Source organism: Bos javanicus, chromosome 4, assembly GCF_032452875.1.
Source record: "Bos javanicus breed banteng chromosome 4, ARS-OSU_banteng_1.0, whole genome shotgun sequence".
Lineage (NCBI taxonomy): Eukaryota > Metazoa > Chordata > Mammalia > Artiodactyla > Bovidae > Bos > Bos javanicus.
In genome coordinates, this window is record NC_083871.1 from 103,416,047 (window position 1) to 103,431,113 (window position 15,067).

The window sequence follows — 15,067 nt, forward strand, 5'->3', positions numbered from 1 at the left end:
GAACACTGGAAGAGATCCCCATTTCTTCACGTGGAAATAGATGAAGTAATTTGCTTTCATTTGAGAGCCATGTTGCAAAAAACTCAGCCATCTTTCACCGGTGGAAGAAATGGTGAAATGAACTGTGCATTGAGAGACACATGCACTGTGGAAATATAAGCCATAGGAGAGTTAGGTCTCACGTATTACAGCCTCTACAGGGCTCGTTCGCACTCAGTGGTGGCATGTGGGCAGGCAGTACCCTTAGCACTGTTGGTTTTCTCTCTGCTTTCTGAGCCTTCTTTTCCTGACTCCTGCTTCACAGCAGGTTTGACGTGGTTTTTCTCAGTAGTGACTTAACTATAGTTACCAAAACTAGGAAATTGGCATTGGCACAGTCCAGTTAACTAGACTACAGACTTTACTCAGATTTCACCAGTTTCTCCATGCATTCATTTTTTATTTTCTTGTATGTCTATGTGTATAATTAACTCTAGGACATTAAAAATACTTTTAAGAATAGTTTGGATTTACAGAAAAGTTGAAAAGAAAATACAAAGAATTTTCATATAGTTTTCACCCACTCTCCCCTATAACATCTTATGATTCTATAGCAGACTTGTTACAACTAACAAACCAACTTTGGTACATCACTATTAATCGATGTTGCAGTTTATTCAAGATTTGCTTATTTCCCCCAATGTCCTTTTTTAGTGCCTGCACGCCAGGCAGGAGAGCAGATCACATTTCGTTTTTCTGTCTATCTAAGCTTGTCTAGACTATGACATTTTTTCAGATTTTTCTTGTTTTTTATAATCTTGACCACTTTGAGGAATACTTGTAAGAATTCCTCAAATACTGGTTGCTTATAAGAATGTCCCTCAGTTGAGTTTGGTGTTTTTCTTGTGGTTCTGTTTGTCATGATGTTTATCTCACGGTTAACCGATAACTGAGGCGACAGGCTTTTGAGAGGAAGACTGCAAAGTTTCAGTGCCATTTGTGTCACATCGTGTCAAGAGTAACGCTATATCAGTATGACTTATACTGTTGGTGTCGACCTTGATCATGTGGCTGAGTAACGTTAGCCAGGTTTTTCACTGCAAACTTACTTTGGAAGTGAGTCCCTAAGTACAGCTTTCGTTCAAGATGTGAGGGGATTTAAATTCAACCTCCTGAGGGGTATTATTTACAGAAGTCATTTGCAGATTCTTCTGACAGGTATTTTATAATTTAATGGAAACAACATGAGTACTGATTCAGTCTAACATATCTGTTCTTCACAGGGTGGGAAGCCCCGTAAACACCGGAGGGATCGGCTACAAGATTTAATCGATATAGGCTTTGGCTATGATGAGACAGATCCGTTTATTGATAACTCAGAGGCTGTGAGTAATTTGTCTTTAATATAATAGCACTTCTTTGTTTATTTGGGTAGTGGAATTCAAAGTTAAATAAATGTTTCAGCAAGTGTTTTTACTAATTCCCTTTTGATGTATGTCTAAATCAGTTACAGTTTGGGTAATTCCCTGGCATTCCACTGCTTAGCATGCGGTGCTTTCTTGGTCGGAGCCTGGGTTCGATCCTTGGTTGGGAAACTAAAATCCCAAAAGCTGCATGGTGTAGCCAAAGAAAAAAATAAGTTTCCAGTTTTATGTGCTTATAAGTAATTGAGCCATCAGTAATATACATTTCTCTTTGTGTACTTGAGTATGCATGTAATATAATTATAGTTAAAATTATATGTATAGGTTAAGTTTCTAGTAGTGGGATTTATTGATCAGAGAGTATTTCCATCTTGAGTTTTTAATCGACGTTCCCAGGGGCAGGTGTGTTTTGAAACGCCTTCCAGATCAGAACCATGAGATTTTGAAGATTGGGGCTGCTGGGTTGTAGTTAATCTGGCAAATACCTTGAAATTGTGCTTCATGGTTTTATTGCTGCCAATCCTTACTACAGTGGTGATAGTTGAATGCTGTCCTTCATCACAGTCTGTTTTGATGAAGCCCTACAGCTTTCCCCCTGGAATCTTCTTTCTCTTACAAAGGAAGAGGAATTCAGGAGAGCATTTCACAACTACAACAGTGCATTGGTCACATAGCAAATAAATAAAGGCATGTCATGTTTAGGGGTTGGTAAGTTGTATGTTCTTACATTCTTCTCAGCGTGCTGGAATAATCTAATCCCTGCATTATGATATCCCCTGCACTGTGTAGTGACTGCTTAGAATATACAGAAAGTGACAGTAAGGTGGCCATTGGACTACCCACAAATTCGTACCTCTTTTTCCTGTTACTACAGTGCTTGGTTGTGTAGCGGATGACAAGGCGTGTAGTGGTAGGGAAGTGATAGGAAGGACTTCCAGCATGAGGCGTACATACCCTGTCATACTCCTATGTTACTTTGGTTTCCTGACATAAACTGGTTTGCAAGCCTACTCTGTAGGAGTAAAATGTTGACAGTATCCTTTGGAGTTGAGAGGACTTTGTGTTACCAAAAAGGTTGTCAGCCTTTTTGTAGGTTCGGGCATGGAATGGTCTCAAAGAGTTTTGACCTTGATTTGACATTGAAGTCAAAAGTCCTAGATTCTAGACTCCACTTGTTTTCTAATTCACTATGGACCAGGAGCAAGTCTTTTATTTTAGCATCACCCAGTTTTCTCTGTTACGACTGACTTGCCCAGCAGAATTATGTACTCTGAGACTCAAGATAATGACATGCTGCAAAGCCTGCGTAGGTGCTCAGTCGCTTCATTTGTGCCCAGCTTGTTGCAATCCCATGGACCGTGTAGCCCATCACGTTCCCCTATCCATAGGATTTCATAGGCAAGAATATTGGAGGGGTTTGCCGTTTCCTTCTCCAGGGGATTTTCCCAACCCAGGGATCGAACTCATCTCTCCTACTGCTCCTGCAGGTGGATTCTTTACCAGTGTGCCACCAGGGAGGCCCATCGAAAAGCATAAAGCAAGTATAAAGCAACGGTACTGATGTTAACACTCTATGTAAAGTAGATTTTCAATTCTAAATAACCCAAGAGGAAACTCAGCCATGGCCATATATAAATGAATATTGCATGTACTCAGGCTTACATAAATAGCATTTAAAATTTTTTTAATTAATTTTTTTTATTGAAGGATAATTGCTTTACCGAATTTTGTTGTTTTCTGTCAAACCTCAACATGAATCAGCAATAGGAATACATATATCCCCTCCCTTTTGAACTTCCCTCCCATGTCCCTCCCCATCCCCGCCCCCAGTTGATACAGAGCCCTTGTTTGAGTTTAATTAGTAAACCTAATTTTTTTAGAGCAGTTTGAGGTTCACAGGAAAATTGAATGGAAGGTGCAGAAATTGCCCATATACTCCTTGCCCTCACAACATGCACTGCTTCCCCCATTATCAGTGTTCCCCCACCAGAGTGGTATACTAGTCACAGGGGGAAAATCTGCATCAACACATCATCACCCAGAGTCCACAGTTGACCTCAGATTCACTCTTGGTGTTGTACGTTCTATGGATTTTAACAAATGTATAATGACATGTATCCACTGTTATACTGTCATACAAGATACTTTCACTGCCCTAAAAAAAAATCCTCTACCTATTCATCCCTCCCTAACACCTGCAACCACTAATCTTTTTATTGTCTTCATAGTTTTGCCTCTTCTCCAGCGTCATACAGTTAGAATCACATGGTATGTAGCCTTTCATAAAGAGCATTTTTAGTATTTTCCTTTTGTAGCATTCCAAATATTTGAATAAAAGTGTTTTTCAAACTGGTTTTTGCGAACTGTAATTTCTTTATGTATCGATTTAAAGACTGGCCAGCATTTTCAAAGAGAATGAAATAGAGTAGGAGGTGTTGTAGTAATCCACTGATACGTTATGCAGTTTTTATTATGTGTGTGTGTTTATACACATGCACTGGGTTTTGATGGGTAGTGTATTTTCCGCTTGGGCTGGTGAAGAAAATTTGCAAGCCACTGCTTTAATAAATGAGGATAACTTTTGTAGGTATAAGTTGTTGTTATATATATATATATTTGTTACATATATGTATATATAACTTACACAGTTACTGACATTTATAGGACAATTTCGGTCCCTATTTTATAGGAGGAAATTGAACTAAAGCACAGGTTGTTTATTGACTTGCAAAATAATTTTGCATCATTTTCTTTAACAGATTATTTCATTTTTACATGAAATAATTCAGTGATTCAAACATAAAACACTTATGAGCCAACCAAATGATTTTCTTGTTTTTTTTCAATGGGTATATTGCCTATAGGCTTTTTTTTTTTCCCTTTGAGTCACCTTCATGGGATCTTAGTTCCCTGACTGGAAATTGAACCTGGGCCCTTGGAAGTGAAAGTTCAGAGTCATAACAACTGGACTGCTAGGAAATTCCCACTAGTAGGCTTTCTCTGTTTGTATATTATTCAATAGGGATTAAAAATAATCTGGTTCTGATTCACTTTAAGAATTGTGTACTATTAATACTTACTACTGTAATATCTGAAAATAAATGCTTTTGAAGATTATTTTTAGTCTAACAAGCATGCTGCCAAATTTTTAAAAAACAAGGGAAATCTTTTTATTGTTGAAATAATACCAGACATGATTAATGGTTTTATTTAGGTTATGTCTTTTAAATTTCTCTAGAACTTAGTGAAGTAAGTAATACTGAATCTTTTTTACAGCTGCAAAGTATTGATGTGAAGTGATTTATTCTGGGTCACAATAGCTAGGCATCTCTGTTGGCAAAGGATCTAATAAGTGTGGTTTGCAGGTTCAGTGATCCATTGCCTCTTAATACATTGTACTTAAAAGGCTAAAATTATTGCAGAAGTAGAAATGTCACATACTCATGAAACTTATGTAAGGTTATAAACGAGTGTTACCTTAACAAAAACAACCCCAGAATATATCCTGTACCTTTCAAGAAAAAAAAAAATGCTTGGCATGTTTATAACTCACAGTGCAGTAGAAGCTGTGTATTAATCCTTGCTCTGTCACGTTGGTTGTGTCATTTTAGTATGGTTGCCAGGTTTATCAAACACAACTGTAGTCCACCTGGTTATATTTTTTAAAAAAGGCTAAATAAAATATCCATAAAGAGTTTGTTCTCCTGAAGAGTGTTTTGATAGGGAAAGCTCAGCAGAATACTGCAGAAGATAGGCACTGAGCACCTCCACATTGTCCGGTAGCCTGGTGATGAGTGTGTTTCTAACGCGAGATGCTGCTTACTGTAATGGATAGGTTGGGAAAAGTCAGTGACACTGCCATAAACCAATACAGTTACTGTGGCAAAGTTCTTAACCTCTCTGAATTTGGTTTTCACTTATAAAATGGGAGTAATATTTGCCTTCCTTGCCTCAAAAGGGGATCAGGGGAACCAAGTGAAATAATTTATATGAGGAAGCTAAAAATTGTAAAGCATTATACAAGTTTATGTAAGCAAAAAGTGCAGGTGTATTTATATTATCACAATTACACATTTTCAAAATAATTACTACAGAGACTTTTCACTTTTTAAAAAAATTTATTTATTTTTGTTTGCTCTGGGTCTTCATTGCTATGCGTGGGCTTTATCTACTTGGAGCAAGCCGGGGCACCTCTCTAGTTGCAGTGCATAGGCTTCCCATTGCAGTGCCTTCTCGTTTGTACCGCATCTTCTTTATCCATTCCTCTGTTGGCCATTTAGGTTGTTTCAATGCCTTGGCTTTTGTAAACAGCGCTACAGTGACCATTGGGGTGCATATATTCTTTAGGATCATATTTTTCTCCAGATAAATGTGGAGATTCCTAACCACTGAACCACCATGGAAGTCTGATCTTTTCACTTTTAATTCTTTACTCCTCACATCACTCCTTTACTTACAGATAGTACTGGGCCCTATCAGAAGGTCTTAGCTGTAGGTCTTTGTAGTAACCCCTCAAGTGGAGCAACAAGAAAGGAGTGCATTCCTTTTTTCTTTTTCTAACATCATTCAGTTTTGGTTCAAAATCATTAAATGTACAGTCTTTCTCCATTCTCCATGTAACTTAAGAGGATACAGTTTAAAATCACAAGTTTTGTACTTAGCCTTAATATGTTTAACAAATATGTTATGTATATTTTTTGCCCGTGGCAAAAAAATTTTCCTTACAAATACGACTTTCTTAAAGACTAATTATATAATATGAAGAGAACCCTTAAGTAGAGTTCTGGGGATCTCAGGTAGCAGGTATCTTGCTTCTGTTAGACAAGTAGTTCCTTTTTTTCTCTTTTGCCATGAACACCTTCATTTACTTAAGATTGACCTTCCATTTAATGCTTGTTTTTTCTTCTTCAGGTGAGATAAGATAAACCTTGAAATCCAGACTTCCACAACTAGAGAAAGCCCATGTAGCAACGAAAGACCGAGTGCAGCCATAAATACATACATACATAAAATTTTAAAAAATTGAAGCTTAGAGGACATCAGCTTACTGTGATATTCTAGACCAGATCTTCATATTGATTTATACAATTTGAATCTTTTTTTCAAAGCAGTACCTGGATTCTCAGTGTATGCTTACTGAACAGGACAGTTCTTTTTCTACTTCCCTTTAAAACTTATTTTTGTTTTATATATTTAAAAAATATTCCTTACTTAAAAGCTTAGAACTAAGGCAGAAGAAATAACCTTTAATTTTTACAATCTATCTATGAATAAAATTATATATTAATACCAATATTGGTAAGAAATGAAGTTCATTTGTCGTCTGGCCATTTAGTCTTTTTTAACTTGTTTTGATTTCTGAGCAGAACCATTTGTCATTAAGAATAGCAGTGATTGTTAAGTTTTTCTCAGCAGACAATATATTTAGAATTAGCTTCAGTGTTTGAGAAGTTTCTTTTTTTGACAAATACTGAATGATGATCAGAGCTCATTTCTGTTCCAGATACTAACTTTTTCTAAGTTTATTCACAGACATCTTCATTGCAGTTAGTTTTGTAGTTAAGATGTAAGGAAGATGCTGACAGGATTGAATTTCTTTGACGTATTTATAGAATTAAAGATAGTAAGATACATCTGAAAAATTTTTTTCAATCTAGTATGACGAATTAGTTCCTGCTTCTCTAACAACAAAATATGGAGGCTTTTATATAAATACTGGCACTCTCCAGTTTCGCCAAGCTTCAGATACTGAAGAAGACGATACCACAGACAACCAAAAGCACAAGCCACCCAAAGTGAGTTTATCCAATACTGCAACAGCAATGAGAGGATTCAATTAAAAAGATGTGGTTTTTGAATTTTACTTGTGCTTTACAGCTGTGAATATAAGGAAAAGTAAAATGCTAATCATTTTTTAATGAATTTATAGTTAATTACATGCTTTAAAGTAAAATTATATAAATATGGGGAAATATATTTTTATATCATAATAAGTTATATTTTCTGTTAAAACTTCTCTCTCCATATCTAGTCTAATAATCCACTATTTCTGGATAAGGTTGTGGTTCTAGGATAGCTTAAGACTTAATATGGAAATGACTGGTTTAGCAGTTGCTTGTTCTACGATGTAAAGCAAATTTTATAGAATATATATATTGTATTTACGAAATGACTAAAATGTCTTTAGATGTTTCCTGAAATGTGAGCCAAAGACATATTTTCACCAGAATTATCAAAATGTTTGTTAAAAATGCAGATTAAAAGGCTCTCCCCCAGATAACCAAAACCAAGGTTTGGGAATTCTCATGGACCCAAAGAATTTGCATTTTTAATAAGTAATTCTAATGCACCCCTAAATTTGAGTAAAACCATTTTCCCTGGATGCTGGATTGATACCATCAAAGAGTAAAGCAGTAATACTTAGGTAAGTGATGTACTTTATCATTTTATAGATTCCCAAAATAAAAGAAGATGATATTGAGATGAAGAAGAGGAAGCGGAAAGAGGAAGGGGAAAAGGAGAAGAAGCCAAGAAAAAAAGTACCCAAACAACTGGGGTAAGTGAAAATAGACGTAATGAGGGAACTAGTATTGTAGCATGACAAGCACTCTTTTTTAGAAAGATATATTTAACATTAATTAGTTCAACTTAGCTGGATCTAATTTAATACAGTATTTATAAATGTCAGTGACCTATTAACTTATATTTTAGTATTTATTATTAAGTAGCAGTCATCTTAGAGACTTTAGGTGTTTTAGATCAGATTTACATATTTGTTCATGAAGTATTTTGCTCATTACAACATTTTATCAACAAGAACCAGTTTGAAAAATGGAACACGTTTTCTTAATTTTTTGCACTAAAACAAATACCCGGGGTCTGAGAATTGGCAGTAGTCTTTGTGTTAATGATTGATGGTCGTTTTAATATTTTTTTAAAAGTCACTCATTTTATTTAGCTATTCTAAATGCTGGTCACAAGTCATAAGAGGGAATTCCTTGGCAGTCCAGTGGTTAGGACTTGGTGCTTTCACTGCCAGGGCCTGGATGCAATCTCTGGTTAGAAACTAAGATCCTGTACATCGAGAGGCACAGCCACAAAAAAAAAAAAAAAAGGAGAGCGAGGGAGAGAAATGGAATAAAAAGTCATAAGAATAAAATGTACCTTGCAATTATGAAACTACCAGTTGTCCCTACTTCTCTATGGCTTTTTTAAATAGAGCCCAGGGACAAAAACTTGTGAGAGGCTGGATTTTTCTCCCCTCCTTAGCAGAGGAAGAGGTACATCTGAATTTGGGACTCTCAAAATCCCAAGAGTTAATATAAGAACATATTTAGCCCCTCAGGTGGCGCAGTGGTAAAGAATCCACCTGCCAATGCAGGAGACACAGGTTCAGTCCCTGGGTCAGGAAGATCTCCTGCAGGAGGAAGTGGCAACCCACTCCAGTATTCTTGCCTGGGAAATCCCATGGACACAGGAGCCAGGCAGGCTACAGTCGGTGGGGTCACAAAAGAGTCGGACACGACTGAGCGACAAACACACTTCCTGCATACCAGACACTGTCTGGGTTTTGGATATATAATAGTATGAAATGAAACACTGGCCTACCTTCAAAGCACTAATCATCATTTTTAGTTTCTGTAGTGCCCATAGAAGCATATAAGCCAATGAAATTAGAAAAGATTTTTTAGAGAAACTGATGGCTAAACCAAGACCACCCTTGCCTTATAATCCCCACAGAGAGAAAGTTGTCACTGAAAATTACATGTATCTATCCGACACCCTCGGAGAGAATGGAAAGTGAAGAAGTATCAGAAGGTAGTAGCAGACAGAATGAGATCTGGATAGATGACATGGTGATGAATGAAGGCTCACAGATTGACACAGAGGATTTTGCATTCCTTTGGCAGTTTGTAGCACGAACCACCTGGGGTACCAGTTTGAAGGTATACTATGTAGGCTTCTCTGGTTGTGATTAAAGTCAGCTCTGTTTTCAGCAAAAGTGCAATTCTTTACTTCATTAATTCTTTAGGTGACTACTTTATAGATGTGGCAAAGAAAGAACATTCCAAAAGGTGTAGAAGTTTAAGTTCATATACTTTACTTTTTTTTTTTTTTTTTGACTTGCAGGATCTCAATTCCCTGACAAGGGATCAAACCTGCACCCTTGGCAGTGAAAGCGCAGAGTCCTAACCACTAGACCAGAGGGACTTCCCTAACTTTGTGTACTTAATAAACCAGAGCTCTATTCAGTGTTGTTTATTTCTGTTGACTTTATCCCCTTCATTTTATTCACTCTAATGGCCATTTACCCATCTGCCTTTCATAAATGACAGTCCAGATGATGAAGATGATGTTACTTTAACTCTATGCCTCCTTATTTCCATGAGGTTTTAACCTATGAAATCATACATAGCCTAACTGATCACTATTTTCTTCACAGAGTTATGGCTCTAAATTCACACAAATCTGAAAAAAAGAAGAAACGTTATAAAGATTCTCTTTCTCTAGCTGCCATGATAAGAAAATTTCAGAAAGAGAAGGATGCATTAAAGAAGGAATCTAACCCTAAAACCCCACTGAACTTCTCAACCTCCTCTCTGAATAAACCCCCCTCTGCTGCTGTAGCGTTGGGAAATGATGTCTCAGACCTGAATCTGACCAGTGCTGATCCGGACCTCCCCATCTTTGTTAGCACAAACGAACATGAACTATTTCAGGAAGCTGAAAATGCCCTAGAGATGCTAGATGATTTCGACTTTGACAGATTACTGGATGCTGCTTCTAATGGTAGCCCCCTCTCGGAGTCAGGGGGAGAGAATGGAAACACCACCCAGCCAACCTATGCCTCTCAAGTTATGCCCAAGGTGGTACCTACACTCCCAGAGGGTCTGCCTGTCCTCCTTGAAAAACGTATTGAAGACCTCCGTGTAGTAAGTGGGATAATTCTCTTGTTTTTTATTTACTGCATAAACATAGCAATAAATACTTATTTTCAAGCAAAAATAATAACCTGTAATCCTAACATACTTTTAAGTAACTTTATTTTCTATATTTCCTTTTAAGCATTGGATCTGTGCATAGGCTTTTTAAGTATAGTTATAACATGGGAATGGCAACCCACTCCAGTATTCTTGCCTAGAAAATACCATAGACAGGGGCACCTGGTGGGCTACAGTCCAGGGCATTGCAAAGAGTCGGAAGTGATTGAACACAAATGCACACATGACATGGATACAGTTCACTGTTTTATTACCTCACTTCATCTTATTTTTCTGTATAATTTTCATAAATATAATTTTTATTGGCTTACATAGCCTGGTAAAGAAAATACAGGGAAGGTAGGAACAAATAACTGTACCTGAACTTGGTCCAACTTTGTTGACTAGTTATTCTACAGTTGATTTTACCAGCTAGTCCTGACCCACTAATCAGCTTTAGTAAGCACACATTGTGTTCTTACTAGACAAACTTTTAAGAGTTGAGCTTTTAGCATTTCACAGTGGATTCCTCTGCCGATTGACTTGGATACATAATCTTTGTTTAGCTGCAGGTTCAGGTATGTGAGTACACTTTTTCCTTTAATCTCAGGGAGATATTATTTTGACTTAAAATGTTCCAAACATAGCTTAAAATGCCCCCCCCCTTTTGTTACTCCTTTGGCATGTTTGTCTAAACCCATGCCATGTTTTTAGTCCTCTTTTTTTTTCCCCCTGATTACAGAAGTTATATATTCAATATAAGTTGTATTTTTCACTTAGGGAGGGAAACATGCCCGATAATCAGACATTTTCCACCTCTAGTATGGGACAACCCAAAATTTATATTTAAATTTTAATTTAAAAATAAGTTAAACTACTTATTTTTCTGGATTTTATTTCATGCATTTGCAAATATGTTGTTATTAAAAATAATTATTGTGATTATTAAAATTATTAAATAATAAAAAATAATTGTTAACAGAAGTATATTCTATAACTTGTTTCTTCTAAGGTTATAGTAGCCGTTTAAATCACATTGTAAATTTATTAATCATCCCCATGTTGTATTTATTTCTCTTAACTCTTTCTAAATTTTAAGTATCTGATTAGGGGAGCAAGAGATCTATCTAATTTTTCCAACAGGTGACTCATGGTTTTAATTATCAATTTTATTTTTTTTCTATTTTTTGTTCTTTAGCATTTCTTCTGAGCTCATCGCTTATTAAATTCCCTAAAATTTTTACTTATTTTAAGGTAATTTGTTAGTTCAGGACTTACAGAAGTGTGTTCAAGTATCTTATTGCCAGTGTTTTTTAGTTTATGGCTTGTATTACCGTAATTTTTGCTTTATGTCTATGCTGTATTTATTTGTTGGCCCATATGGTTCTTGCTGGCTAGGTCTCTGTTGTGATGTGTATCATTTGAAGATGGCCCTGTCTGTGCTATTAATGTCTCTTACCGCAAATTCAGTATTGTCTGATTTTACTGTGGATTCCTTTCTCTTTATTTTTGCATGGAATAGCTTTTCCCATCATTTCCCTTCATTTTAGCTCTTTTTTGAGTTCATTTGTTTAAGATTCTCATTAAGATTTTATCTTACCTACAGCTGTTACAATGATAATGACATAATCTTTATTCTGTCATTTTCTTTTATATTCTGTTTTATTCCCTCCCCCTCTTTTGTTTTTCACTCTTGCTATTTTCTGTGCTTATCATCATATAGTTTTTTTATTTAATCTTCTTAACCAGTGTATGAAGTACAGGTATTGTTTCCTTTTTATAGTTAACAAACTTAAGTGGAGGTAGATTAAGTAGCTTGGTCAGGTCCCACAACTAGTAAGTGGTGGAGCCCTAATTTAAACACAAGGGTTCACCTGACTCCAAGGTATGTGCTTTTTCCTATCCCATATGGCTCCTAAAATCTTCAGTTTCTTTGATGGTTTAAATATAAAAGTGCTAGGGATGTAATCTAGGTTTTTCAACATGTAATTAATAATAACAGCTATTATTATTAAGAAATAGCAAATAGTTATTAGCAAATAACTATACTGTCCACTGAGTGTAGTGCTCCTGGGACCCACAACTTCACAGGAGCCCACTTACTGTTGAGGAGACAGTGCCCTGAGTGGAAGTGGCTAAGCTGTGATGCAAAGTCAGAATTGAAAGGGAGGCCCATCAAGCTTTATATAACTTGCACTCTGCCCACTGTGTTGTGTGCCATTCTTTCCCACTGAATAAACAAAACTGATTAGCAGCGAGTGTGCTTCAGTTTTGTCAGGTGCTGTCATATCTCATATACTAAAACTCTCTGTAGTAGCCATGGCAGGACTGAAACACCTACTTCCTAACCTCTTAGGAAGTGATCAGTAAGAAGGTTAATTTCATTTGCTAGTATCTGTAAATTCTCCATATTTTTCTCTTTCAAATAGGACATAGTATTTTTCCTCAGAAAGTAAGGATTCATCATTGCCTGCAGTGCTCACCTCTGTCTGATAAGGACTTTCTTCTTGTAGCTCTTTTCTCACTTTGTAACATTCTTCCACTGTTCAGCCTCTGGAAAGTTTAGTTTTCATTCTGGCTTTCTTTCTATATTTCTTCTCCCTACACATACCCAGTCTTCCTCCTTTCTAAGAAATGCTGAGGCACATCCCCCAAATTGTCTTCATCTATTTATAGCATTTGAGGTCGTCAAACAGTGTAAAATTATCAACAAAGTTGACAGAGTCAGCATATTTCTTGCTCAGATTATTGGATCAGGATGTTTTACATCTTGAGTGTCTTAAGATAAACTGTCTTTTGTGATTTCCCCAGTAAATTTTACTTATGGTAGTGTATTGGTTTGCATACTCTTTGTTTCTGGTAAACTGGTTAAGAGACACAGTGATGAAAATATCATTCTTATCCTTGTTGAATTGATTTTCGTTTATTCCTTGGTAATGACCGTGGCCAGTTTTTTCATTGTTAGTAATTAAGTGGAACCCAGACTGGCTGCGGGGCTTCCCTTGTGGCTCAGATGGTAAAGAATCCGCCTGCAATAGGGGAGATCTTGGTTCAATCCCTGGCTTGGGAAGATGCCCTGGAGAAGGTAAAGGTTACCCACTCCAGTATTCAAGCCTGGAGAATTCCATGGACTGTATAGTCCATGGGGTCACAAAGAGTCGGACATGACTGAGTGACTTTCACTTCACAGACCGGCTGCAGAAGCCGAGTATCTTTGTATAGAGTCACAGTGTTATACAGTTGAAGTCAGAAAGCTTCTGGTCTGAGTCTTGGATCCACCACTTACTAGCAGTGTGATTTGGGGGCATATCACGTAATTTCTGTAAGATTTAGGTTCCTTGTTTGTAAAATGGGAGCTATAATACCAGTGTCATTGGCTGTAACGAAGATTACACATGGTAATGTGTACAGTATATAGAATATCAGACATATTGTTAGACAGTATTGTCTAGTAAAAAGTGAGACAGCTGCTTTCTGTTATCTTAGAGATAACAGAAAGAATTAATAAAACTAACAGATATTCAAAATACACAAGACACCCATAGCACTAAAAAATCTTATATGTAAAACTTATTGAATTTGGGAAAATTCAGAAAAATGAAATACAGACATAAAATTAGGAAAGAATGTTATGTATGCTAAATTTTGTTTCAGCACCCTTTAATTGCCTGTCATGCCAGGTAATAGCTGGGATGTGAAGTGAAACTAATTCTAGCCCTGCCCTCAAGGAGCTTATTCTAAAGTAAATAGATATGGAAACAAATGTGTTTATTGAGAATTATATTGACAATCTTGTGTTTCTGTAGGCTGCCAAACTTTTTGATGAAGAAGGAAGGAAAAAATTCTTTACACAGGATATGAATAATATTCTTCTGGAGTAAGTAATTTTCTTCTTTGATTAAAAAACTGTAAGAATTCTTTGAGAAATATTGTAGACCTTTGAGGTGCAGATGCTGCTTGCTTGGTTAGTCTCAGGCCTTAGCTCTTTCCTTTTGGCCTCACGACATGTGTGATAAAGTTTCTTAGCAAAACTATGTGTCTGTGTACAGTGACCCCTTAGTATAATCAAAGCTTCCAATGTGAAAACCGCCAGAGCAAGTGACCACTGTATGGGTTGAATGTAATCCTACTTTTAAATGCATTCTTTGTCATGTTATGTGAAGATATCTTTTTGAGACATCTCTGATTGTTTACATTAAAATTCACACAAACATTTTATATCCAAATGGAAAGTATGGTTTAACAAAGAATCATTGTTATGGGATAGAGTGGAGCAGTGTAGAGAAGACAGATGTTCAGTTGGAAAGGAAAGGGTAAAAGCTGCTGTATGATGCAAACAGTATTTAAATTAGTGATAATCTTCACCCTTAGGTAGAATTTGATGTTAATGAAATTGCAGGTTCTAAGATTGTGGTCAAATAAGCTGTATTTATAAACCTATTGGCTTATAAATTTTGACCATGGTTCCAGAAATTGAGTATATAATTGGCTACAGGCAGGAATGGGCAAAAGAGAAGTGGTCCTGGGGAAAGCAGTAAATTCCTTTCTGATGAAAATAATGTATGCCTACTTTTGGTGGTTTAGTAGCATCATATATACAGAAATGAGGCAATGTTTCCAATACTGTGATTCCTGTCTTTTAAATGTATAATGGAGATAGTTTCTCATGAGATATAAAGGATG

At 36.4% G+C, this 15,067-nt stretch overlaps 1 protein-coding gene across 3 annotated transcripts in view; it reads left to right on the forward strand.

The window, feature by feature from the left end:
* The window catches only part of UBN2 (ubinuclein 2), a 79,900-nt gene that overhangs the window by 31,531 nt on the left and 33,302 nt on the right, over window positions 1-15,067 (forward strand). For 2 of the 3 annotated variants that reach the window (XM_061414854.1, XM_061414855.1), the window contains exons 3-7: window positions 1,263-1,364; window positions 7,061-7,198; window positions 7,856-7,959; window positions 9,847-10,336; window positions 14,191-14,261. In XM_061414854.1, the coding sequence (XP_061270838.1) occupies window positions 1,263-1,364; window positions 7,061-7,198; window positions 7,856-7,959; window positions 9,847-10,336; window positions 14,191-14,261 (905 nt within the window). Of the gene's footprint in view, window positions 1-1,262; window positions 1,365-2,945; window positions 3,672-7,060; window positions 7,199-7,855; window positions 7,960-9,846; window positions 10,337-14,190; window positions 14,262-15,067 lie in introns of those variants that run through there. The other variant, XM_061414856.1, reaches the window with a different exon arrangement.